This window comes from Macrobrachium nipponense, chromosome 28, assembly GCF_015104395.2.
Source record: "Macrobrachium nipponense isolate FS-2020 chromosome 28, ASM1510439v2, whole genome shotgun sequence".
Taxonomy (NCBI): Eukaryota; Metazoa; Arthropoda; class Malacostraca; order Decapoda; family Palaemonidae; genus Macrobrachium; species Macrobrachium nipponense.
The window spans coordinates 21,351,442-21,379,400 of record NC_087217.1 but is presented as its reverse complement, the minus strand read 5'-3'; the positions used below and the strand labels follow the sequence as shown (position 1 = coordinate 21,379,400).

At 42.0% G+C, this 27,959-nt stretch overlaps 1 protein-coding gene across 1 annotated transcript in view; it reads right to left on the bottom strand.

Moving 5' to 3' along the window:
* Positions 1 to 27,959, bottom strand: part of LOC135201558 (protein hobbit-like) — a 105,206-nt gene that overhangs the window by 59,654 nt on the left and 17,593 nt on the right. Inside the window, 4 exon segments of the mRNA XM_064230563.1 lie at positions 6,626 to 6,805; positions 10,183 to 10,206; positions 12,587 to 12,715; positions 20,543 to 20,701. Coding sequence (XP_064086633.1) covers positions 6,626 to 6,805; positions 10,183 to 10,206; positions 12,587 to 12,715; positions 20,543 to 20,701 — 492 coding nt within the window.

Here is a 27,959-nt window from a genome sequence, read left to right as displayed (position 1 = left end):
TTCTTATTTTTACCCCTTCTACATCAAGCCCTTTGTCCTCATCGGGCCACGTGCTCCCCTTTGTGACTTGTTAAAGACCTAGTTTTCGTGCATACCTCAGTGAACCATTCGAGTTTACCTTCCCCAATGTTAGAGAATTAATCAGCCTTAATCAAAGCAAGAAGTCATTTTTCCTTTTATCTCGTTTAATCTGGGATTCTTTTCCAGATTCCATGAGTCACGTGCCGTCTCTGCCGCAAGTGTGCATTAACCCAAGTGAATGAAAATCAGCTTGAATTGAATGAGACATAAGCCCCAACGTGGGGGCCCATATCATTTAACTTTTCTCCAGGCCAGCACGGGCCTTTTGTAAATAAATAGTTTTAAAGTAACGAGCTGAGTTTTCTGGCGACCTTCCTCTAAAGAAAGAAATCAATAATAATCAGTTTACGGTAAGTTCAAGCAATTCCCTCTTGAAATCCCTAAATTACTTCCGTTTACGTATCTAGCTTCTCTCAAGGCCCTATATACGTAAAAATATAAATATATATATCACCACCTGACCAACCTAGCCAAAGTTAAGGTGTGTTAACTAACGGCTTAAGAGTTATGAAGGTCGCCGTTGGTCGTGGCGACTCAACAACTAAATTAAGAGCTCTTCCTAACCATTTTCTACAGGATAGGATGAGTGGTACTTCTTGCCCCCAAGATTGTGTTCTGCAGACACGTATGGCCCTAGCGAGCAGCAGATCTCATATGCCATCTTCACATCTCGCAGGAGTGTGAAGTGAACACAGAGTTGCTTCGCTAAAAACATGGTACTCAGGATGTTGCTGTGAGTGCCAGCTCTGTTTTGAAATGCTTCCGAGGCCGCGCCCTCACATCGTGAGCATTCAGATAAAAAGATTTCAATCTTTGTGCAAACACAATGAAGGAGCATTTTTGAAAGAACTCCTTAACACTAAAGCCAGGGTGTTCTTCGATATGGGCAAGTCCTGGTACGTTTTTCGGAAAAACACTGCAGATTGCCCGTCAATGACTTCGACTTTCTTGAGTTTTATGTAGATAAAACTTGAGAGGACCCGACAGGGCGGGCAGGACTCTCTCTGGCTCCTGCCCACTAACTTGTGCCATCCTTGCTTCCAAGCTCCTGGCCAACGACCAAACGGGTTTCCATTCTTAGGCCACAACGGAAGGCTTAGAGAGCACACCGCCTGTGTTCTCGGAAAGCCAAACTTGTGACGATGGCTTAAAATCTCACTAACCCTCTGTCGTATCTAGGGTGGTAAGAAGAAGGCCTTCCTGATCACAGCAAGAAGTTAACAGGTAGGGAGAGGTTCGAATGCTTTGACATCAAGAACTTCAGACTACGTCTAAGTTTCCATATTGAAAGCTTCGATCTGGACATGCACAGTCAGTCCGACTGTTGCACTCAAAAGTCAGGTGACCGACCAGTTGACCATTCAGACGAATCAAGGACAGCAGGCTGTCACCCTGAAGACCATAAGGCACTATTCTTCGCTGAAGGATGAGTGTCTGGACTGCCTGGGAGATTCAATCTAAGCAAACCTTGGGGTGTATCAACGCAACCCAACGTCGTCAGCGAATCAACTCCTGACTCGAGCTTCTGGTGCCAGGAGAAAGGAGCGAGGAGCAAAAAGGCGATTCAGTCCCGAAGGAAGAATGCCTGACAGTCCAACCTGGTCTCATGTTACACGATCATCGGGGGTGTATAAACGCCAACCGACTTCGTCAACAAGAACTCAGGGCTACTATATGTCGCCTGATCTCGCACGAGTGTCTGACTCCGAGAAAACAGGTGAGACAAAAAGTAGATGGTGAGCGAGTTTCGAGATTTCACACAGAAACTCAAAGATCGTGGAAGGGCTTTGTTTGTTTGACAGACGCAAATCTCTGAGCCCAAAAGGCCGTCAACAACATATTTGCGTATTCTTTAATAGTTGTGACTGCCAGCTTATCCCATTCATTCAGACGGAAAATGGAAGACGGTAATCTTATTCCTGTCAACATCTCGATAGTCTGAACGTAGTCAAGACTCAGAGCAGAGAGGTTATAGGTACCTTTCGAGTTAGAGTAGACCGACTCTCTCGGAAAAGGGTCCTTGGAAAGTGAACTAGGAAGTATGTGGACCTCTGTGAATCCAGGATCCTGAAGGCCAACATGGGGCGATCAGCGTCATTGTCGCTCCTGTGACGTCATAAATCCTCTTATTACATTTCCTAAGCGATTGAAAAAGGGGAAAAGGAGACTAAACATCCATCCCCGTTCAATATCATAGGATGGCGTTTAATGGTACCGATCCCGGATCGAGAATAAGGGAGCAGAGAAGAAGAAGCCTCTTCGTCCTCAACATATCGAAGAGAAGAATGAAAGGGCGTCCCCAAAGTCTCCACAACTCTCAACTTACTTCTAAAGAAAGATTCCACTCGGAAGTCAATAGTTGCTGCCGTCGATCGAGACGATTCGTACGGACTTTTGCAATCCTGTAACGAACCTCTAGAGGATCGTTACATTCTACGCCTGTGTTATAATAGGCTCTTTCTCGTAAACTCGAACAGGGACCGAGAGAAGATACTTCTTAAGATATGAGAGAGCTGTGGAATATCAGAGTTGATCTGGACCACTGGTTCCCAAAAACTCGTTTCGAGGACTGGAGGGACTACCGAATCGCTTTACTTCTTTCAGATTAAGATCCAGGACATCTGAAACCCTATCCAGATGTCCGGCACCTTCTTTCTATCACCTCAGGTGATAGACGCACTGAGAGATGTTCAGAATCATTCCTAGATCTTGAATAATATTTCAGTTTCCCGGTAGGAAAAAACTGTGGTCTGAATTGCAGTCTATTCGGGGAAACAAACTTCTTCAGGAAGGAAATGGTCCCAAGCAAGCTCATCCATTCCCTCCCCGAGTATGCTTACTTCCCTAATAAGGCTGCGCTTTGCCTAAGCAGGAGAGCATATAAAAGTGCAATGTTGCGGTAGACTCGTAGTTCTATACCGTGCGGTAACGAGCACCGAAAGGATTAAGAGATAACTCTGTTGCAAAATAGTAAGGCAAAACGAATGCAACGTTTATTCATCACGTAAGAAATCCCCTCAATCTTAGGCTAAAGTCCGTGATTGTAGGACAGAGATACAGTTAGTCAGTCAAGTCCGCAGGAGAGACGTAACCGCCAGCACAAGATACGGTTAGTCAGTAATCCCGCAGGAGAGAGAGAAGTAACCTACCGCGCATGACAGCGCACGATCTGTTACTGGCGGCTCGGCCTCTGTTGGACTGGAGGACAGACACAGCGTGACAGCAGCAGCCAGCAGCTTATGAACGTCGTCTCTTAACTTTATGTCTGGGTTGCCAGCTACCCTATTCTACGAAGAAACAGGTCCGTTATTTTTTGAGCAGAAAGACTCTCAAGCTGGTATATTTAAGCGAAACAGAAAACGCTAAATATATAGATGCGTTTGTGTCGTCAGAACACTACCAAACAACGGTAAAAGAAAAATCGGAAACTCCTGGAAGGCTGCAGGGAGTAACGATTAAATGTCCTTAAAATAGACAATAGACCTCTCGGTTGCCATCCGAAGAGGTAACTACAGCAAGCGTATATGACTTGAACCAACCAGAAGTAAAATAACGCAAGGCAAAATATGAAATTATATCACAATAAAGTTTGTTCATACTTACCTGGCAGACATATATATATAGCTGAATTCAGAAATACAGCTACATACATATCTGACAGCAAGTTTCATGAACCCAAAACTTAAGAGATCGAAGCAGTCCAGCTCAAGCTTCTTATGTTATTGGACATAAGCGTTCATTGACGTAGTCTACAAGTCTATTCTTGTACGAGTCTGCGAATGTACGAATGAGAGCTCTTCCGAATCTTGTCAATAAAAGAGCTTACTCGCTTACGCAATATCAAGTTAATGAGATGTTTTGTCATGAGAACTAACCCATTTACGGGACAAAGAGATATTTTGTTTTCAATGAGTGGGGAGACCCACTTACTTGACAAAACGATAGTATATTGTCAATGGGGGAAAGTCACTGAAATTGACAAAACGTAATCCAGGAAGTCGAGCATTTTATTTTCCGATTTCCGTCTCAAACGAGGAAGGGGCAAGAATCCTGTTAAGAGACTGGGCTTACGGCAGGTAGAACGACGATGTTCAATTCGGCAGCGTAGTCCCCGACGAGAAAGTTAACGAAGAATCTATCAAATCTGAAAAACCCCTTTCAGATGGGCTAAAAAGCTTGCAAAATTATCCTGGGAAGAGGAAGAACTCTCCAACCAGCTTCCTCTCCCGTATCACAACTAATGCCTGCTAAAGCGTTAAAATTTATTGGCAGTATAGGCAAAGGAAGTCCTGTCTTGCGCTTTCCTGAAGAGCGTCCTTTTGATGAGTGCCTTTGCAAGAATCCTACTGAACGTTGCCGAGAGTCCTGACGTGCAGGACATCGAGCCTTTACATAACCCGTAACTGCCTTATCGCAAAGTCTTGACTGCGGTAGAGAAAACGAGATCTTCCCTTGAGCTTTCCTTAACTCCATCCACCTTTGCAAAAAGCAATATAATATTGACAGAGACCTCTTGAATTCACGAAACCCGAGGTCTTGCTGGGTTTCGAAGACGAAGTTGTCTGTTCACTTTAAGCTTCCTCCGAAGCACTGCTTACTTCACATTCTTTGCATGTGAGGTATAAGGTATCACCGAAGGTAGAGGTAAAAATTCTTGAGGCCCAAATCGTAAACAAGAGCTTGAAGAGTTCAACAGAAACGTTCAGCCAGGCGACACACCTGGGGTGCGCTCTCGGCGTCCACTGGCGAGCAGCGAGCACGCTCGGCGTCCACTGGCTAGCAGCGAGCACGCTCGGCGTCCACTGGCTAGCAGCGAGCACGCTCGGCGTCCACTGGCGCGCGCCGCGCGCGCTCGGTATCCACTGGCGTGCGCTCGGCGTCCACTGGTGCGCGCCTGGCGTCCATCCGAACGTCCCGTCCAAGCCGAGCGTCAAAAGAAGCGTGCAGAAAAGCGTCACGCTCCTCGACAGGCGTTCAAAAAAACAAGCCGAGAGAAACTGCCTTCCCCAGGGAAAAGAGAGGATACATCTCGGGGAGAGAAATCCGACTGCACGAACAGTCTCAGGAGAAGGGTTGATCGTGTGAGAATACGAGGGGCGAAGGAACGCCTTCTTATTCTCACAGTAACAAAGCTCGGACGTCCGCTCTCAAAAGCGTCCTGCTACTAAGACTTCTTTTTCATATTTCTCGGTGGAAAGACGTACACGTGATCAGGCGACGTTCGCCTTCTTACTTCTCACTGGAACGCATAACGAGAGAGAGAGGACGTTGAAGACGTCCTATTCTATAAAGCTTCTATTTAGAGGGCGCGAGTCCTTCTGAAAGCTCCAACCCCTGCGCGGGGAGACGTTTCGGAGGACGAGAAGCAAAATCCTTCAGGATTCGTGCACGTGCACGCACTTAGGCAGTCTGGGGATTTTCATCAGGAAAAAAACTGCGAAGGACGCCAGATCGGTGGGGGTTCCTCGTAACCCTCCTTCGGCTTTCGACATGCTCTCTCCCCGGGTCCTGGGAGTCAAGCAGAGGTCCCGGCCTAGAGGCGAAATAAGGCCGATCTGACGCACCCTCCACTACACAAGGGGCACTGTCACTGCACTTAGCCACTTCACTATTGCTCTCTAAAGCAAGCACTTTCGATTCTAAGATACGAATCGAAAGAGTATTAGAGAAAGGGCAATAACCTCTACAGACACTGTTTAGGGCCCGAAGGCAACATTACAGGGTTATGAGAAACAATAACAGAAGTAGCATCTCCACAACAATGAAGGAGAGCGATCACCCTCTCAGACATATTCCATAACCCGTATTGCCATACTACAGGGTTAGGCCAAAAAAAATCTACAGAAGGTTAGCAGGTTCACTACCCTGACTTTGTGTTTCTGATTAATTGCGTACATACGAATCATACTTTTTCCTTACGGAATTAGACATGTTTAACTGATTAATTGCGTACATACGAAATCATACTTTTTTTCCTTACGGAATTAGACATGTTTACTGATTAATTGCGTACATACGAATCATACGTCTTCCTTACGGAATTAGACAAAGTCTCACACTCCTTACATGTCAACAAAGAAGCAAGACTCATACCCCTCGTGCATACCAAGTGCAGATCTACCGAAGCTTTCGGTAGCCACACCCTATCTTTGCAGACAACACCCTCTGAAACTAGCCTAACTAGATTCAGATATCTTATGCAAAAATGAATCAAATTCAAATCAATTTAAGATAGCGTATGCCTAGTCACAAATCCATTATATTAAAAGACAATTAGGATACCTAGCGGCAATGAAGTTTCCAAAATCTAAGACGGAGGTACTGGAAACAGGTGTTTCCAGCACCGGCGACAGAAAAATTATGAATAGAAAATGGGAATGGTTCCTGATACCCGCCTCCCAGCGGCGGGAATGGGTACTAACCACCTGGCCGACCACTGCGTGTGTCGGAAGTTTTTAAAATTCTGTCGGACTTCAGAAAATACAGCTATATATATATCTGAAAGGTAAGTTTCATGAACAAAATATAATTATGAGTTACACACCTCCATAGCCGCTACAGTTTCTGCATTAGCTTCCACAGAAAATTTGAGAGAAAACATTGACTCCATAAGTGAGGGATCCTTCTCAGTGCTAAGTGTTCCACCACTTGGATGTCTCTTCTCATCTCCTTCACTCACATGTTGTAGAACTTTGAAGTGGGCCCCACTAATATCAACTTTCAACTACAAAACAAAAGATGAGATTACAATGGAGCAAATCAAAAGCTTCATTAACTGCTGACAGAAGAATATATAAAAAATGAGAAAAAGTACACAACCATTTCACTGGTTTAAGTAGTTATAAATCCCTCATGAAGAGAGTAAGTAATAAAGTTGGGTTTACAAAAGGATTTTACCAGCGTTAGCAAAGCACTTTTTCCTTAAAAGGTGACAAAGCAAATCAAGGCAGATCTGTATTAGGCATTACCATTATAACAAGACTGGTACAGCCCTGGCTGAAAAGGCTAAGGCCATGGGTCTGTATGGGGAAAGAAGACCAATATAAAAAAAATGAAAGTTAGAAATAAACAATAAAAAAGGTTAATAAAGATAAACATATAATTAACAAAGAACAATAAATTAATAAACTATAAAGTGAGACTCATTTAAGCAGGCTCAACCAAAAAGCATTTGTACCTAGTCTGAGGTTCTGAATTTTTAGCATTTTGATACTTATGACGACAGAAGTTCTATAACTTGGTCACATACGGAATAAAATACAATAAAGATGTGTTGTACTGAATTTTACATGAGAAAAGACTGATGTACTGAACTGCACATGAGAAAAGACAAGACTGTCAGAATTAACTGTATGTATAGCTAGTATTAAAGGGAGGAGAGGATAGTCTGGAAAGATCTAAATGCAAGAGATGACCAGAATGATTAAAAATCTTATACTACTGTACAGCATGAGCTAATGGAGTGATGGTGCCAGAGGTTAACAGCAAGATTAGAAATTTAAAAGAACTCAAGTTTTTATCTCACAAATTTAAAATCCCAGTCAACACCTCAAAACCAAATGGGAAGAATCTTCAAAACTTGCCAGAATACAAGAATAAAAACATCAACTCAGGATAGACAGGTCTCCAAAATCTTGAAAGACATTTGCAGTATATAAATTTTTTGTGTAAATGGATTATACACTATGCTTCTCGTAAGTGAATATGCAATTAAGAAGGAATCATGAATTATAAATAAGCATCAAGAAGTTAAAGAAACTGTTAATGGAAAGTTTACATACTGCAGACATAATGACTGATACACAATGATTACATTATGGTTAGACATTTGTATGAAGCAGAAGTGACTGACTGATAAGCACTATTGCCACCCTGGACAATACCTATACATGACGATATAACAATAGTGAAGACATGGAAACATTCACAGGAATCATAATTACTGATGCATATCTAGGATGGTTTAACACTGTTGATGCTAGCCATTTATTAGTAGTACTTAGATAATATATAAAAGCCTACTACGTACTATGCTTAGGCATTTGCATTAGGCATTAGGCTGAAGTATTGTTACTTTAGCTAAGTTACTGTAAACCATAAAGTATAATAGTTACTAATGAAAAAAAATTGACGAAACATTTGCATTCCAAGAAGAAAGTTTCATATTTTATTCCAATTGTCACTTTATTATACTTAATCTTTTATAAAATCACTGTTATGGGACATTACATATGATGAAGTAATATATTTTGTTGAATGACTTTTACAACTGTCCAGTCTAATTTGGTTATAAGAGATCACAGTAAATTGTGCTGACATCTGAAGGTTGGACTTATTAATTAGCACCAAAACTAATTGCTCATAGCCTACAAGTTAAACTTGTACACCTGGCCTTCACCTTAAAAGACATGCCATGAATTTCCATGATCATGCTTAGAAAGGATCTTATATGCCAGCAAATACAGCAATTACTGCCAACAAATGCAATAAATCATAAGACAAAATAAACTATAAATTCTCTAGTGCCTGTCAAGCCTTTATGACTAAAAATCTATACAAGAAAACCCAGAAGGAGATTACATTTACAGAATGTCTTGGCCTCTTAATTTTCAGTTCTCACTTTAGAAAATTCTTTTGAGCAAGTCCCATGAAAGTCTTGAGATACAATTTAGTGGCCTCATTGTAGTACTACACAAAAAATAAACAGACTCGTGTAAAACAAGATTTGTATTTGTACACAAAACAGCTAAGGTAAATACAACGGTTTGCACAATTTCTAATCAAAGTCTGAATTGGGTGCCAAATTCATTAAGATATAAAAACTTCTGGAGAATATAAAATTGTATTTCCTTTCATGCTGACGAAATATGGACTATGGTCAATCAGCTAGATGAAAATTTTTAATTTCTGTAGCACCCAATCAAAACCAAAACTTGCTTACATATATAATCACATAGAAAGAAAAATATATCTTATAAAAAACTTTAAATCAACCAATACAACAATCATTAAATTAGTACATATACATAAAAAACCCTGTAGTTTCTTTAATTTAGAACAGATAAGAAAGATATTTAATACAGCAAAATGACAAATATTTACATGAGAGCACAGATGCTTGCAGATGAAAACACAGACAAAACATTATTATAAGGGTACACTGATAATGGCAACTAGAAACATACTAAGTAAAATCATCCAAGCTAATATATAACTCTAATGTCGTGTCTACTACCAAACCTGACTATATACTATGATTAAGATTTATAAAATCATATATTGATAAAGTACTAAATTCTCTAATAACTGTCACAATAGCTACTTGACAAAATACAATAAGTTTTGTAATATGAAAGTAGCCTAATTCTAAAAGACTAAAAGCTATCTATACAAATACTGTACAGTACTTATAAATACATATAACAGTAATGACTGTTCATAAATAACCAGAAAGGGGATGTGGTTATAAACTGTATGGAGAAATATTTAAAATATAATATTCAAAGAATTTTTATTCTCATCCTTTTGCAGCCATCATTTTAAGCACATTACACATATAATCTCCAGGAACTGAATATCAATACATTCAATGAAAATTAAAAAACTATTTTTCCTATACAATTTTTCACATATTCTTTTTTGGATTATCAAGTATGCAACAAAATTTGCTTGTTCAGAAAATTAAGCATTTCATTATAAACAAACAAAGCTAACAATCAAAATCACAATTTTTACTAGATCACTTGTACATACTCCAAGCAATAAAACCATGCTGAACAAAAGCGTTTTTATTGATGGTGTCTATGGTCTTGAGTAAAGATAAAAAGCAAATATAAAAAGTTGAGTACGTACTGTATTAGTAAAGGCATGTTTATTCAAATAGTTTACAATTCATTTACACTCACGAACAACAAAACCAATTTTACCCATGCATTCACTTCTTGTAACGTTCACATCTACGTTGTTAAAATTCTCAGACACAGAATGTTCCAAAACTCGCCGTACTAACTAATTCTAAATAACTAGTCATTTCCTTCAACTATCTTTCTTTGAAAAAAAGTTTCTACTGCTAATCTTCTTCCATTCTATGACTACTCTTACATATATGGAGGAAGGAGTGAAGTCCTGTTGTCAGAGGAGCATGAAAGAAGAAAATCCTCCAAAGGGATCAAAACAGTAACCACATCTAAGCGCTACAAATCCATACCTATTTCTCTGAGCAGCTATGTAAGAAGCATCGCATGAAATAGACATTGTAAAGTATATTCCATGGAATGAATCAAGTAGCATTTTTACTGAGAAGCAATAACACTATTCACAATACGAATAAACTTGCTTGTTTAATTTTTGTATTACTGAAACATGTTTATAATGAGTACACATTGCAAGAGGTAACGGTTTAAAGGCCACTCTTGCAACTACATACAAAATGTAACCATTAGAACATAACCAAATCATTAGTCCTTAAAAATACATAGTCATTAGTAGATAGTATTAGGAATAGCAAAAATAATTTATCTCAATCTACTCACTGCAGTTAAATTCCTAAACACTCAATCTAAAAATTACTTTCCTCATTTAACGGTCACTTGTTCCAAAAGTGATTGGAGAGACATGACAATGATTTCAGACAAAGGATCTGGAACTACTTTCACTCTGTGGGCTTGACAGAGCAGCACTCTTTTCATAAACAACTGCCGGTAAGTTATGAAACACAAAATCTAAAGACTTCAGTATTCCAAAGATACTAGTCTCTATATGAATTTACACTACAAAATCCAATTACATGTACTACAGTTAAGTATGCTAGCTGTGAGATACCTGATAAGACAAAAGAAATCAAGAACCATTCTCTCACTATTTCACAAACATCAAATGCTGTCTAGGGAATAAAAAGTAGTTTTGGATAAAAATTAACTGCAAGGTCAGGTAGTCTGGTAGACTCAAGTGAATTTCAAGTAAATGGCTCCTTAGGGTTTGTTCTATATGATGGGGTTCATCTTCTGAATAATATGGCAATACCTACAGTGAGAACCACCGCCACAATTAGCATTGTCCTCTAGTGGACTCTAGGAAGTAGATGAAGAATTCTGACTGTTTTCCGTAAGCTCCACTATAACAACTTACCCTTTCACTTCTAAAGGAGCCACAGTTAAACATCATGGAACCAAGTGGCTACTGTTTTGGGACACCTAGGTAAATGCAACTCTACCAGGTATATCCCAAGTCTACAGGAAAAAAGTGAAAGAGACAACCTCAGGGAAGGCATTTGAATTCTGATTCAAGCAGGTGATATGGATTATTCCCCCCCCCCCCCCCAACCAAAAAAAAAGAACTAAAGAGAACAAAAGACATGCACATGAGTGACATAAATCTATTACAAGCAAGTCAACATCCAGGATCTCATTGTTGTCCTTCCACCTTACCTGCCATAGCATAAATAGACATTCACAAGAGCAAATACAAACACTATGAAAAGAAGAAAAGAATACAAACTGCCAAAAAAGCTGAACAACCAGAAATCAAAGCTCTGTGACCATCATAGCAGCAATGGTAAAAAGCTGACTTGAATAAAGATCTTAAATGATTGAAAAAGATCACCATCAACCAAGTATAAAATAAGTAGAGGTACTAAAAGTAGGAAAAGAATCATTTTAAAAAACAACTAAATACTTATTAAATCAATAAACATTACCGATACACAAAAGCAGTAAATTATGTTAGCAGGGAAGCACACAGCACCAATTTGACATTTATTAATAAGTCTAACACCCTGAAATCATTAACTTACCAGGGATCAGAATTAAAACTTACATAAGTGAGTTACATATAAAAGTTATAATTGAAACACTTTTCCTTAGTGAAATACGACAGAATTAGGTAGCAAAAGAGATGAAGTTCAGACTCAGAAGACCTGATAAATGTGATAAAACACAAATAATAATCTTGGATAAGAGAATATGAATGTCTGAATATAATGAAATAATGATCAAACCAAATTAGGCAAGACTAAGACTGCAAACCTTGTTGTCAACAAACCAGATACACTGAAGAAAATTTTTTACCTACCTACAGCTAAGGGCTCATAGGGACACATACAGTGTGACTATCCAGCCAGCAAACAATGTCCTTGTTTTTCGTTAGGAATGAAGTGTTTAGGATTCAAGACTGTACATAATGGCTAATATAAAGGATGGAGTTGTTGTGAAACAAATTAATATTTGTTAATTACTTAACATTAATCTCGTTTCAACCTTATTAATATGTTCTCATTTTTACTTTTACAATAATTTCAAGAGGCACAAAAAAAAACAGCAATGAAAGTAATGATACTAACATTTAAAAAAAAACACATTTAAGTATAGAGCTAATAAACCATTATCTTTTAAAACTTACTCTCTGACTTATTAGAATGACTTCTTAAAAATCCATACACTGGAAAATTGGGCATAATTTTAGCTAAATAAATCCAAGATAATAAACCAGTGAATATGAGACAACTTACAGCAATGTTGGACTGGTTTAGTGTGGCTCCCTCAATTGTGATCTTTTCAGCAGATGCATGCAGAAGACATTCTGGCCATTTTTCCCTCAGGTACATCACACTTACGCTAACTATATGTATACCGAAAAACTGGAAGAAAAATCGTATAAAACAATAAAAGAAAAACACTTATGTTTTTACAACTAGACTATATTTTCATAAAATCCCATCAATCACATTACATTTAGCCTTTATTTTCTGTGTTGCATCCCCCAGACATGTTGCTTCTGAAGTCTTGAAGCCAAAGAGGAGGAACAGCTAAACAATCCACTACTAAAGAGCATCTACAGTGCATGCATACTTTCCACCAATCAGTACCAAAAACAGCCAATCTCATTCTTTCACATAATCTTTTAACACAGCCAGAACAAGGAAAACAGAAGATGGGCACTTTGACACAATGGATGAATTTTGTATGAAAAATGTTTTGTAACAAACTGATAACCCATAAGCCTAAATCACTATTTAGCAGGAAGGATAAAATGCCATCTACAGCACTGATAGGTCTTGAGGAACACTTGGGACACAAATGGTCAAGATCCAGGTGTCTAAGGCAAATTTATGAGCTACTCAAGTAGGGTCATAAGATTGTGCCCATGATGATCAAGACGAATGATAGATGAGGAAGATAATTAAAAGAAGAGGAGGATAAACAATGTAAACCTTTGGCATCGGAGGTAGCACACAGCTCACTACAACCAATTGATCAAATGATTACAACTTAATCTTTTATGCTAAATATTCCTCAGATGTTTTACAAACAAGGTCGTTAACATCAAATACAATAGCCAGCTATAAATGTCATAAATTTTGACGAAGTCAGGTTGAGAAATTGACAAAATGAGAAGTAACTTTATGGTACTAACTAATTCTTTATACCTATCTCCATTTAGAAATGCATAATTCTAATATAAAACAAACAAATTAATTTCAGAAGCCTCTGCAACATTCAATTTCCAAATTATATGAGAGAGAAGAGAGAGAGAGAGAGAGAGAGAGAGAGAGAGAGATTACGTAAATGTAAAACATATTCCTAAGCAAAAGGAGTGTCATTACCTATTAGTATCTATTATTTACTTTCCCTTATATCATACGGTTACACAGAAAACTCTTACTCTATTTAAAGAAAAAAAAAGGAAGAAGAAGACTACTAAACCAAGAATGTTAAGGCTAGTAACGATAGTAAATGACAGATAGTCATGAGATCTCTTTGAAGGATGATACTCAATAACTGTCAAAAAAAAGTTGAAGTTGTTAAGTGTTAAGTTCTGTTCCATTAAAAGATGACATCTTAGACTTGATTCCCATTTAATAGAGATTAAGAGAGATACAGAGTAGATAATATATCATCACAAGCAATACTAACTGACCCATCATAAAATGATATTGTTATGATACAATAAAGTTTGTTCATACTTACCTGGCAGATATATATATAGCTGTATTTTCTGAAGTCCGACAGAATTTTAAAAACTTCCGACACACGCAGTGGTCGGCCAGGTGGTTAGTACCCATTCCCGCCGCTGGGAGGCGGGTATCAGGAACCATTCCCATTTTCTATTCATAATTTTTATTTCCACTGTCCCCTGAGGGGAGGTGGGTGGGTACTTGATTATATATATCTGCCAGGTAAGTATGAACAAACTTTATTGTATCATAACAATATCATTTTGTTCATGAAACTTACCTGTCAGATATATATACAGCTGAATCCCACCTTTGGTGGTGGGAGTAGACAGAATAGAAGATTTTAGGAAACATATATATGCAGATAATTGATATCTTGATTCCTTACCTGTTAGCATAGCTGACTTCGTGGTTACTGCCGCGTAAGTCTGCTTGTGCTACTAGAGTTGCCAGCGAGGTAGAGACCTATATAGCTGGTGCACTCCAGATGATCTGTCAACAGGGGCGAGACCACGACGTGACTAGACCATATTGACCATACCATGAGGGCTAAGAAGTAAAATAAATATATATATAAAAATATATATCTCCACCTGACCCACCTAGCCAAAGTTAAGGTGTGTTAACTAAAGCTTAAGAGTTAAGAAGTCACCGTTGTCGGCGACTCAACTACTAAATTAAGAGCTCTTCCTAACCATTTTCTACAGGATAGGATGAGTGGTACTTCTTGCCCCCAAGATTGTGTCTGCAGACACGTATGGCCCTAGCGAGCAGCAGATCTCATATGCCATCTTCACATCTCGCAGGGAGTGTGAATTGAACACAGAGTTGCTTCGCTAAAACATGGTACTCAGGATGTTGCTGAGTGCCGTGCTCTGTTGAAATGCTTCCGAGGCCGCGCCCTCACCTCGTGAGCATTCAAATCAAAAGATTTCAAATCTTTGTGCAAACACAAAGAAGGAGCTTTTTTGAAAGAACTCCTTAACAATAAAGCCAGGGTGTTCTTCGATATGGGCAAGTCTGGTCTTTTCGGAACACTGCAGATTGTCCGTACGACTTCGACTTTCTTGAGTTTTATGTAGATAAAACTTGAGAGACCTGACAGGGCACAGGACTCTCTCTGGCTCCTGCCCACTAACTTGTGCCATCCTTGCTTCCAAGCTCCTGGCCCAAGGACAAAACGGGTTTCCATTCTTAGGCCATAACGAAAAGCTTAGAGAGCACACCGCCTTGTGTTCTCTAAAGCCAAAACTTGTGACGATGGCTTAAAATCTCACTAACCCTCTTTGTCGTATCTAGGGTGGTTAGAAAAATGCCTTCCTGATCACATGCAAGAAGTTAACAGGTAGGAGATGTTCGAATGCTTTGACATCAAGAACTTCAGACTATGTCTAAGTTCCATATTGAAAGCTTCGATCTGGACATGCACAGTCAGTTCGTCTGTACTAACGTCAGGTGACCAACCAGTTGACCAGTCAGACGAATCAAGGACAGCAAGGCTGTACCCTGAAGAACATAAAGCATTATTCTTCGCTGAAGGATGAGTGTCTGGACTGCCTGGGCGATTCAAGCTAAGCAAACCTTGGGGGGTGTATCAACGCAACCCAACGTCGTTAGCGAATCAACTCCTGAGCCACTCCTGACTCAAGCTTCTGGTGCCAGGAGAAAGGAGCGAGGAGCAAAAAGGCGATTCAGTCCCGAAGGACGAATGCCTGACAGTCCAACCTGGTCTATGTTAAACGATCATCGGGGGTGGTATAAACGCAACCGACTTCGGCAACAAGAAACTCAGGGCTACTATATGTCTCCTGATCTCGCACGAGTGTCTGACTCCGAGAAAACAGGTGAGACAAAAAGTAGATGGTGAGCGAGTTTCGAGATTTCACAGAACTCAAAGATCGTGAAGGGCTTTGTTGTTTGACAGAAGCAAATCTCTGAGCCCAAAAGGCCGTCAACAACATATTTGCGATTTCTTTAATAGTTGTGACTGCCAGCTTATCCCATTCTTCAAACGGAAAGGGAAGACTGCAATCTTATGCTGTCAATCTCGATAGTCTGAACGTAGTCAGACTCAGAGCGGAGAGGTTATAGGTACCTTTCGTGTTAAAGGAGACCGACTCTCTCGGAAAAGGTCCTTGGAAGGACGTGACCTCTGTGAATCTAGGATCTTGAAGGCCAACATGGGGCGATTAGCGTCATTGTCGCTCCCTGTGATGATATAAATCATCTTATTACATTTCCTAAGCGATTGAAAAAGGGGAAAAGAGACTAAACATCCATCCCCGTTCAATATCATAGGATGGCGTTTAATGTTACCGCTCCCGGATTGAGAATAAGGGAGCAGAGAAGAAGAAGCCTCTTCGTCCTCAACCTAGCGAAGAGATGAATGAAAGGACGTCCCTAAAGTCTCCACAACTCTCAACATACTTCTAAAGAAAGATTCCACTCGAAGTCAGTAGTTGCTGCCTTCGATCGAGACGATTCGTACGGACTTTTGCAATCCTGTAACGAACCTCTAGAGGATCGTTCCATTCTACGCCTGTTGTTATAATAGGCTCTTTCTCGTAAACCCGAACCGGGGAACCGAGAGAAGATACTTCCTAAGATATGAGAGCTGTGGAAGATCAGAGTTGATATGGACCATGGTTCCAAAACTCGTTTCGAGGACTGGAGGGACGACTGAATTGCTTCCACTTCTTTCAGATTATGATCCAGGACATCTGAAACCCTCTCCAGATGTCCGGCACTTCTTTCTATCACCTCAAGAGATACTTAACGCACCGAGAGATGTTCAGAATCATTCCTAGATCTTTAATAAAATTTCAGTTTCCCGGTAGGAAAAACTGTAGAGGTCTGAATTGCAGTCTATTCAGGGAAACAAAACTTCTTTAGAAGGAAAATGGTCCCCAGCAAGCTCATCCATTCCCTCACACAGTATGTTTACTTCCCTAATAAGGCTGCGCTTTGCCTAAGCAAGAGAGCATATAATAGTGCAATGTTGTGGTAGACTCGTAGTCCTATACCGTGCGGTAACGAGCACCGAAAGGAGTAAGATATCTCTGTAGGACGTATTAAGGCAAACGAATGCAATGTTTATTCATTCATGTAAGAAATCCCCTCAATCTTAGGCTAAAGTCCGTGATTGTAGGGCAGAGATACAGTTAGTCAGTCAATCCCGCAGGAGAGAGAGAGACGTAACTGCCAGCACAGAGATACGGTTAGTCAGTCAATCCCGCAGGAGAGAGATACGTAACCTACCGCGCATGACAGCGAACGAGCTGGTACTGGCTCGTTTGGACTGGAGGAGAGGACAGTGACAGCAGCAGCTTACGATCGTCCGTCATCGTCGTCTCTTAACTTTATGCCTGGGTTGCCAGCTACCCTATTATATGAAGAAAAAGGTCCGTTATTTTTAGCATAAAGAGACTCTCAAGTCTGGTATATTTAAGCGAAACAGAAAACGCTAAATATATAGATGCGTTTGTGTCGTCAGAACACTACCATACAACGGTAAAAGATAAATCGGAAACTCCTGGAAGGCTGCAGGGAGTAAAACGATTAAATGTCCTTAAAATGGACCATAGACCTCTCGGTTGCCATCCGAAGAGGTAACTACAGCAAGCGTATATGACTTGAACCAACCAGAAATAAAATAACGCAAGGCAAAATATGAAATTATATCACAATAAAGTTTGTTCATACTTACATGGCAGACATATATATAGCTGAATTCGGAAATACAGCTACATACATATCTGACAGGCAAGTTTCATGAACAAAACTTAGGAGAATCGAAGCAGTCAGCTCAAGCTTCTTATGTTATTGGACATAAGGGTTCATTGACGTAGTCTACAAGTCTATTTCTTGTACGAGTCTGCGAATGACGAATGAGAGCTCTTCCGAATCTTGTCAATAAGAGCTTATTCGCTTACGCAATATCAAGTTAATGAGATGTTTGTCAATGAGAACTAACCCATTTACGGGACAAAGAGATATTTTGTCAATGAGGGGATACCCACTTACTTGACAAAACGATAGTATATTGTCAATGGGGGAAAGTCACTGAATTGACAAAACGTAATCCAGGAAGTCGAGCATTTTATTTTCCGATTCCCGTCTCAAACGAGGAAAGGGGCAAGAATCCTGTTAAGAGACTGGGCTTACGTCAGGTAGAACGACGATGTTCAATTCGGCAGCGTAGTCCCGACTAGGAACTAACAAAATCTATCATCTGAAAAGCCCTTTTAGATGGGCTAAAAAGCTGGCAAAATTATCCTGGGAAGAGGAAGAAACTCTCCAACCAGCTTCCTCTCCCGTATCACAACTAATGCCTGCTAAGCTTAAAATTTATTGGCAGTATGGCAAAGGAAGTCCTGTCTTGCGCTTTCCTGAAGAGCGTATTTTGATGAGTGCCTTTGCAAGAATCCTACTGAACGTTGCCGAGAGTCCTGACGTGCAGGACATCGAGCCTTTATAACCCGTAACTGCCTTTATCGCAAAGAAAATCTTGACTGCGGTAAGTGGCAACTTAAATTTATTGGCAGAAAGGCAAAGCTTGCGGTAGTGCAAACGAGAACTTCCCTTGAGCTTTACTTAACTCCATCCACCTATGCGAAAAGCAATATTAATTGACAGAGACCTCTTGAATTCACGAAACCCGATGTCTTGCTGGGTTTCAAAGAAGAAGTTGTCTGTTCACTTTAAGCTTCCTCCGAAGCACTGCCTACTTCACATTCTTTGCAGGTGAGGTAGAAGGTATCATCGAAGGTAGAGGTAAAAATTCTTTAAGCCCAAATCTGAAACAAGAGCTTGAAGAGTTCAACAGAAACGTTCAGCCAGGCGACACACCTGGCGTGCGCTGGTGCACGCTCGGCGTCCACTGGAGCGCGCTCGGCGTCCACTGGAGCGCGCTCGGCGTCCACTGGTGCGCACGCTCGGCGTCCACTGGCGCGCGCTTGGCGTGCACCCGCGCGCCCCTGGCTTGGGCGTCCGCTCTCAAAAGCTTACTGCTACTATGACTTCTTTTACATATTTCTCGGTGGAAAGATGGACACGAGTTCAGGCGACGTTCGCCTTCTTACTTCTCACTGAAACGCATAACGAGAGAGAGAGAGAGGACGTGAAGCGTCCTCTTCTATAAAGCTTCTATTTAGAGGGCGCGAGTCCATCCGAAAGCTCCAACCCCTGCGCGGGGAGGACGCTTCGGAGGACGAGAAGCAATCCTTCAGGATTCGTGCACGTGCACGCACTTAGGCAGTCTGGGGATTTTCATCAGAAACTGCCGAAGGCACGCCAGATCGGTGGGGGTTCCTCGTAACCCTCCTTCGGCTTTCGACATGCTCTCTCCCTGGTTCTGGGAGTCAAGCAGAGGTCCCGGCCTAGAGGCGAAACGAGGCCGATCTGACGCACCCTCCACTACACAAGGGGTATCACTGCACTTCTGCACTTCACTTTTACTCTCTAAAGCAAGCACTTTCGATTCTAAGTTACGAATCGAAAGAGTATCAGAGAAAGGGCAATTTCTCTACAGACACTGCTTAGGGCCCGAAGGCAACACTGCAGGGTTAGGAGTAACAATTACAGAAGTAGCACTTCACAGCAATGAAGGAGAGCGAGCACCTCTCGTAGACATATACATAGCCCGTAGGCCATACTACAGGGTTATGCAAAATAAAGTCTACAGGAAGGTTAGCAGGTTCACTACCCTGACTTTTGTTACTGATTAATTGCGTACATACGAATCATACGTCTTCCTTACGGAATTAGACATGTTTACTGATTAATTGCGTACATACGAATCATACGTCTTCCTTACGGAATAGACAAAGTCTCACACTCCTTACATGACAAATCTCAACAAAGAAAGCAACGAACCCCATACCCCTCCCCCGTTAACATACCAAGTGTTCGAATCTACCGAAGCTTTCGGTAGCCACACCCTATCTTTGCAGACAACCCCGTCTGAAACTAGCCTAACTAGATTCAGATATATTATGCAAAAATGAATCAAATTCAAATCAATTTAAGATAGCGTATGTCTAGCCACAAATCCAAGTAAATAAATTAAAAGACAATTAGGATACTTAGCGGCAATGAAGTTTCCAAAATCTAAGACGGAGGTACTGGAAACAGGTGTTTCCAGCACCGGCGACAGAAAAATTATGAATAGAAAATGGGAATGGTTCCTGATACCCGCCTCCCAGCGGCGGGAATGGGTACTAACCACCTGGCCGACCACTGCGTGTGTCGGAAGTTTTTAAAATTCTGTCGGACTTCAGAAAATACAGCTATATATATATCTGACAGGTAAGTTTCATGAACAAAACAAAAGTTAATTCTACAACCTTTACCAAAATGTACCGCCTCGTATACGCACGAGTTGCCAGGTGCCACAGATTTTTTTACAATCTTTGATTGTTTTTAACTGGTTTCCAGCTTGGCACTAGAAGATTATCCTATTGTTAAGACCGAAGGTTTGTTCCATGTATGAACAATATAAATAAAAATTACCTGTGCAAGTGTGACGATAGATGGGGAGATCCTGAGCTTAATTGGCTCAATGTTAACTTCTTCTGGAGTGCTGGCTTTGGACGCTGCAGCAAACATGGCTTCCACTGTCTGATTATTCCCCCCATCTCCATGAGAACCTTTTCCCCGCTTATCGTAAACCTTTAAAAATAAAAGAAAAATGATATTGTTAGAATACAATAAAGTTTTGTACATACTTACCCGGCAGATATATACTTAGCTTATGTCTCTGACGTCCGACAGAAATTCGAATTTCGCGGCACACGCTGCAGGTAGGTCAGGTGATCTAATCCCCTGCCGATGGGTGGCAGGAATAGGAAACCATTCCCATTCTAGAACCACGATTTTCTCTTTCCACCTGTTCGCCTTGAGGGGAGGATGGGTGGGCATTCATCGTATATATCACGCCGGGTAAGTATGTACAAAACTTTATTGTATTCTAACAATATCATTTTTGTACATGCAACTTCCCCGGCAGATATATACTTAGCTGATTGACACCCTTGGTGGTGGGTAAGAGACAACTATTTACTGAATAGACAGGTAAACAACATACGTTGTAGGTAAAAAAAAAATAAAAAAACAAAACCTTGTTCCTTCCTACTTGTTCAGGCGGAAGATTCTATGGCTAATGCCTAGGAATCTGCTTCGCCTCAGAAGGCCTCAGCGAGGCTGTGACCTATGGCTAAGAGTTCTTGTGGGTCTGTCGATGGGGTCTTATCCATTTACTCGACAGAGCCTCTTACATGACAATATGCCTATGCCTAGTGGCATAATTAAGGAGCACAACACCGATCCCGATCACCTGATCCTAACACGAGGGTTAGTGCTTAAGTTGAAAAGAGTTATCCCCAAACTCCTTTCAAACAACCCAAAGAAAAAACACGACGTTAAATTAAATTTAACTCTTACGAGTTAAGGATCAGTATCGGCTCCCTATCCCAGCAATGTATTCGCTGACACGTATCAACCAAGAGAGAAGGATCTCTCGTAGGCTATCTTGACATCCTTCGGATATGGGAAGTCAACACAGAGTGCATCTCCCGTATGTGACAGCTAATATGTCCTTATGACATATTGTTAAGGAAAGAACAAGAATTCAGAAAAGCTCGCACTTCATGCGCTTTTAATTCTTCAGCAGTTTGAAGGAATCATCAATGCAACTTGTCAAGTGCTTAGGAGATCACATTGTCTCAAAGAAGGCCAGGGCATTCTTTGATATAGATCTCTTCTGGGTGAAGCCTGGAGCCTGGCTAGCGCTTCGTGCCTGGCAGGCGCCTAGCGCCTGCCTAGCGCTGGCTATCGCCTCGCGCCTGGCTGGAGCCTTGCGCCCTGAATGGCGCCTAGAGCCTTGGCTGGACCTCGCGCCTGGATGGCGCCTCGCGCCTGGCTGGCGCCTGATTGCTCTCCCTCCTGGCTAGCGCCTCGCGCCTGGCTGGAGCCTTGCGTCTGGCTGGCGCCTTGCGCCTGGAGCTTGGCAGAAGACTTCATGATTACTGTCTATGAGTCTGCATGCCTCAAGAGTTTCAGCGAGGTAGGGACCTATGACTGACCAAACCCTTCTGGATCATGTCAATGGGGGCTAGCCCGCTTACAAACGACAGAGCCTTCTCGGATCATGTCAATGTGGGGGCTAGCCCGCTTACACGACAGAGCCTTCTCGGATCGTGCCAATGGGGGCTGACCCACTTACATGGCAGAGCCTTACCTGTATATATCAATGGGGCTAGCCCTCTTACATGACAGAGCTTTAGGTTCTCTTTACTGGAAGGAGCCTTGCGCCTGGATGGATCCTCAATCCTGACTGGAGCCTAGCCTTGAAGGAGCCTGGTACCTGGATGGCGCCTGGCTGGCTTCTAGAGCCTGGCTGGCTCCTAGAGCCTGGCTGGCGCCTCGCGCCTGGCTTGGCTCCTCCACACTTGCTGGAGCTTCGAGCTTGGAAGAGTCTCTAGGCTGTCTGGCGATGTCCACATCGGACACTCTTATATCTGTCCGATTTGTTCGCCTCTGGCGCACTTGCGCCAGGTTGGAGGCCAGCTCCTTCTCAGTATCCGACCATCACAGAGTTCCTTGGAACTGTCCGCCTCTGGCGTTTTTTTCGCCTGTATTGGCATTTGGCGCCTGGCTGGCGCTACATTGTCCGAGAGTCCTGAACAACCACATAGTCTATCAGGAGACTGGAAGAAGGGTGGAAGAAATTCTTCCCCTTTGATCTTTTGGCCCCTGGCAAGGGGAGGTGATTGTAGTCAGCTACATCCAGTAGACGACAGGATATCTAACAATACGAGAGAGAAGAGTCTTCCTCCGAGGAGGATCCTTCGTGAATACTTCCTTTGCTAACGAGAATCCCTTCTTACATGTTGATGAGGTTCCTCGTTGCAGAATCTTCCCTATCCTTGCCCGAAGGAAGGGAAGGAGTCTGGAAGTCGAAGGAGACTCAGAGTTGAAACTGGGCGGAACCCTGATTTCTAGCTTCTTTATTGTATCCTTCTGAATACCTTCTGGGGAAAGCATTTTCGAGCCCTCATCGCACCCCGAAGACTCTGTAGGCAAACGTTTAACCATCTCTTCTTCTGTAGATGAAAAAGTAAGTACCCTGCCTGGGCAACGAAACTTCTATCTGAAAGCGTTGCGTCAGGAATAGAGGGTTTTAGTTCTTTTGCCAGACATACTATGCTGGCAAGAACCCATTGCCGAGTCTCCATTGAATCTGATGCGAGATTCCAATGCACAAAAAATTCACTTGTCTTCTTGGTCGTTTAGGGCTAAGAGAAACAAAGAATTCCTTCATAAACTTTCTCAAAGAAGTTTGATGAGGAGCAGTTCCATTTGTCGGAACACGGAATCTGTGGCCACAAAAAGATCCCATTCGAAGTACCTGATATCCTACTCTTTGTCGTATTGCGGTAATCGTATAAGATCCCGAGATCTTAATCTTCTGTTATCTCTAATTCCCCTTGTAGAGACAGAGTATAGCCTTTTACTGCGTTCTTTGATAGCAGATATATACCTAGGTGATTCTTCCGCTGAAAGTGAAGAAAGAACCTCGCTATGTGGTTCACAGAGGTATCGGAAGAGGACAGTTTTCCTCATTCCATCTAGCACGATCTGCAGCAATTCTATGTCTTAAGCCATGACTATTGTCATTTACCTTGAAAAATCCTCTCATTCATGTCCACTTCTGGTCAGTCTGCACGCGGAAAGACTCAGAGTGGAGAGGTTTTTCAGGTCTATTTATAATAGATTCTGATAGAATATCCAGATACTCTTGGAAAAGCCTTACGAAACATGCTGAGAAGAACGTGACTTCTGTGAATCCAACTTCTCTAAGGCCAAAATGAGGCATTCATCCTCTCTTCCTTTGACGCCCATTTATCTTAATATCTGTTAAGAATTTATAACTAGGGGAAAAAAGACTAAAGTTTATTCCCCTTCTTTAAATTAAAGATGTCGTATATTGCTACCTCTCTTGGTTCGAGGAAAAGGAAGCAGTCTATAGGAAGCCTGTTCGTCTTCTACCTCGCCTCGCGCCTGCGAAGAAATCTATGAAGAAGACTTCCCGCAGGTTCTCAAAACTCTTTTCAATAAATGTTAGACATACGTTAACAGTTATTATCTTCGATCGAGAAGGTTCTCACGGACATGCAAAATCTTGCATCGAACCTTTAAGGATCGTTACGTTCCGTGTCTGTTCCCAAATAGGTTCTCTTTTGTTAACGCGAACAGGGGCGAAAAAAGAGATTCTCGATGCTCTTTGCGATATGAGAGAGTCGTGGAATTGGCCTAAGTTGATTAAAATAAATCATTTCATCATTCCTTGTAAGCGACCTTTCCGATTAAATGGGTAACGAAATCAGGAACGAATCTTGCCGTTACCGAGCCTCCGAGAGGCTACTGGTTTGTTTGTTTGTTTGTATGGTGTTTTTACGTGACTTCCGAACCACGTCGAGAGTGAACTTCTATCACCAGAAATCCACATCTCGCACTCCTCAATGGAATGGCCGAGAAACGAACCCGCGACCACCGAGGTGAGAAGCAAACACCAAACCAACCACTACTGGACTCTTAGGTTAATAACTTGCTAAAACGAGAAAATATCTTGGATGGTGCTTCTGGCGCATTGCGCCAGGCTGGCGCTTCTGACGCTTTGCGCCAGGCTGGCGCTTCCTTCTAGTTCTTTTAAGGTTATGTGCCAGAACATCTGTGCCCTTATGGTACCCGACATCCTTCACGTGTTAATTCCATTCTTAGTAGGAAAAAACTTTTATATACGTAGTATAGTCCATTCAGGGAAACAACTTCTGCCACTAAGAGAATGTTTCCCATCCGACTCACCCATCTTCTCTTGAGCAATATCCGATTCTAAAAAGGTTGTGTGCGTTTCTCGAAAGGAGAGATGAATTCTTATTATTTATCGTGCTCTGCCGTATTAGAATCCTTTATTATACTGTCACATTGTGTAAACAGCATTAATCTAGGAAACCAACCTTTGTAAGGATACTAGGAATTCTGTAGTTAACCTCGGTATGTGCATAAGACTTGGACCATACCGTAGTCTAAAAATGAATTCTCTTCTACTACATTCATCTTCTCACTAAGCATGTACTCTAATAAGCCATGCTTTCGTAAGCATGCGAGCATCATATAATATAGAGTTCTGCTGCGTTAGAATCCTTTAATAATGTTACCTACGGTAAACAGCATTGAAATGTTGTAATATCTTTCTTATTGAAAGCTTCTTAGCAAAAGGCAGACAATATTTTATTTATGTTTGCTTAACTATCCCCTCAATCCGAGATTGTAGGGGAGAGACACGGTTAGTTATTCCATCCCGCAGGAGAGAGACATGTAACCAAACACTCATGAACCGACACATACATGTTACTGCGTTGGTCTCTAAGGCGCGATAGCAGTCTCCGTTAGCAGTCTGGCCTTACTCTTCCAGAGTTGCCAGCTACTCCATTAAATAAAGGAATCTTATAAAATTATAATCGAACTTCAGGAAGTTCTTATTCATGCATATTTAAGCGAAACAAGACTTCGATAAATGATATTGTTATGATACAATAAAGTTTCATACATACTTACCTGGCAGATATATACATAGCTATCGACTCCGTCGTCCCCGACAGAAATTCGAATTTCGCGGCACACGCTACAGGTAGGTCAGGTGATCTACCTGCCTGCCGCTGGGTGGCAGGACTAGGAACTATCCCCGTTTTCTAATCAGATTCTCTCTTCCACCTGTCTCCTGCGGGGAGGCTGGGTGGGTCTTTAATTGTATATATCTGCCAGGTAAGTATGTATGAAACTTTATTGTATCATAACAATATCATTTTCATACATTCAACTTACCTGTCAGATATATACATAGCTGATTGACACCCTTTGGTGGAGGGCAAGAGACAGCTAATTACTGACTAGACAGGTAAACAACATATGTTGTAGGTATTTATAGACCTTAGTTCCTCTGTGTTTCTAGACGAAGGATTGACTTCCTAGCTATTGCAATAGGAGTCTGCTTCATCTCAAGAGCCTTAGCGAGATAGTGATCTGTGGCCAAGAGTTCTTGTGGATCTGTCGATGGGGTCTCTTCCAACTTAACTCGACAGAACCTAACTGGCGTTTGTCAATGGGAGCACATCCGCTTATATGACAACACGCACTTATTTAAGGAGCGCAACACCGATCCCGATCACCTGTTCCTAACATGAGGGTTCGCGCTAAATTGAAAGAGAGTTATCCCCAACCTCCTTTCAAACCTCCAATAAAAATCATTGAGTTAAAATAAATTCAACTCATTATTAAAGGATCAGTGTCGGCTCCTTATCCCAGCAACGTATCCGCTGTACGTATAAACCAAGAGAGAAGAATCTCGTAGGTTAACTTGAAGTCCTTCGTTTAATGAGCAGTCACACATAGTTGCCTCTCTTATATTAAAGCTAATATTATCTTCCTGACATATTGTTACGAATAAGAACAAGAATTTGCAAAAGCTCGCACTTCATGAGCTTTTTAAATTCTCAGCTGTTTGAAGGTATCATCAAGTCACTTATGAAGTGCTTTAGAGATCACCATTGTTTCAAAGAAGACTCGGACTTTCTTTGAACTGGATCTCATCTGGATGAAGCCTAAACGCCTGGCTTGCGCCTGGCTGGCGGCGAGGAGTATCCTGTTTAGAATACTCCTGGCGCCTGACAGTCGTAAAACTCTTCGAATACTCCTGCCGTCTGGAAGGCGCATCTCGCTCCAAATACTCCTGGCGCCTGTTAGGAGTATTAGCTCAGAATACTCCTGGCGCTGGCAGAGTATCCGCTTCGAATACTCCTGCGCCTGGCAGGAGTATCGCGCTTCGAATACTCCTGGCGCCTGGCAGGAGTATCGCTTCGATACTCCTGGCGCTTGGCAGGAGTATCGCGCTTCGAATACTCCTGGCACCTGGCAGGAGTATCGCGCTTCGAATACTCCTGCGCCTGTTAGGAGTATTAAGATCAGAATACTCCTGGCGCCTGGCAGGAGTATCGCGCTCCGAATACTCCTGGCGCCTGGGAGGAGTATCGCGATCGGAATACTCCTCGTCCTCTGAATACTCCTGGCGCCTGGCAGGAGTATCGCTCTCCGAATACTCCTGGCGCCTGGGAGGAGTATCGTGCTCGGAATACTCCTGGCGCCTGGCAGAAGTATCGCTTTCCTAGGAGGAGCATCGTGATCGGAATACTCCTGGCGCCTGGTAGGAGTATTAAGCTCAGAATACTCCTGGCGCTTGGTAGGCACATCGCGCTTCGAATACTCCTGGCGCCTGGTAGGAGTAAAAAGTCTAGAATACTCCTGGCTCCTGGGAGGAGTATCGAGGTCAGAGTACTCAGGCGCCTGGCAGGAGTACTCTTCCCGAATACTCCTGACCTATGGAAGGCGCCATCTAGTTCCGAATACTCCTGTGGCTTGGTAGAGTATCGCTCATGGAATGGCCTTTCGAATGGCAAGTATATTGCGCTTAGCGGGCGCTATACTCCTATCAGGAGTTCTCTCTTCTCCAGAGTTGGCTCTTGTTGCTTGGATGAAGATCTTGGCCTAGAACGATCTACAGTAAAGTCAGGCTCTTTGCGCCTACTTGGCGCCTGGCTCCTAGTTGGCGCCAGACGCTTGGCAGGAGTTTACTTCCTTTCCCACGTCTCGCCTGCCTAACGCATCGCTACCCCCCAAGAAGATGGCCGCTTGTGCGACAACTCCCCTGTAGGGTTCGTCGCGCCCGACAGGAGATCGGTATTTGGATCTCTTAATCAGAAGTCTGTCATCCTTTTTACGAGTAGGATCCTTAGAAAGTACTCCTACCAAAGACGCTAATTGTTTCCTGCACATTCATCACAATTTAGTCCGCTCCATCCAGTAGACAATAGGA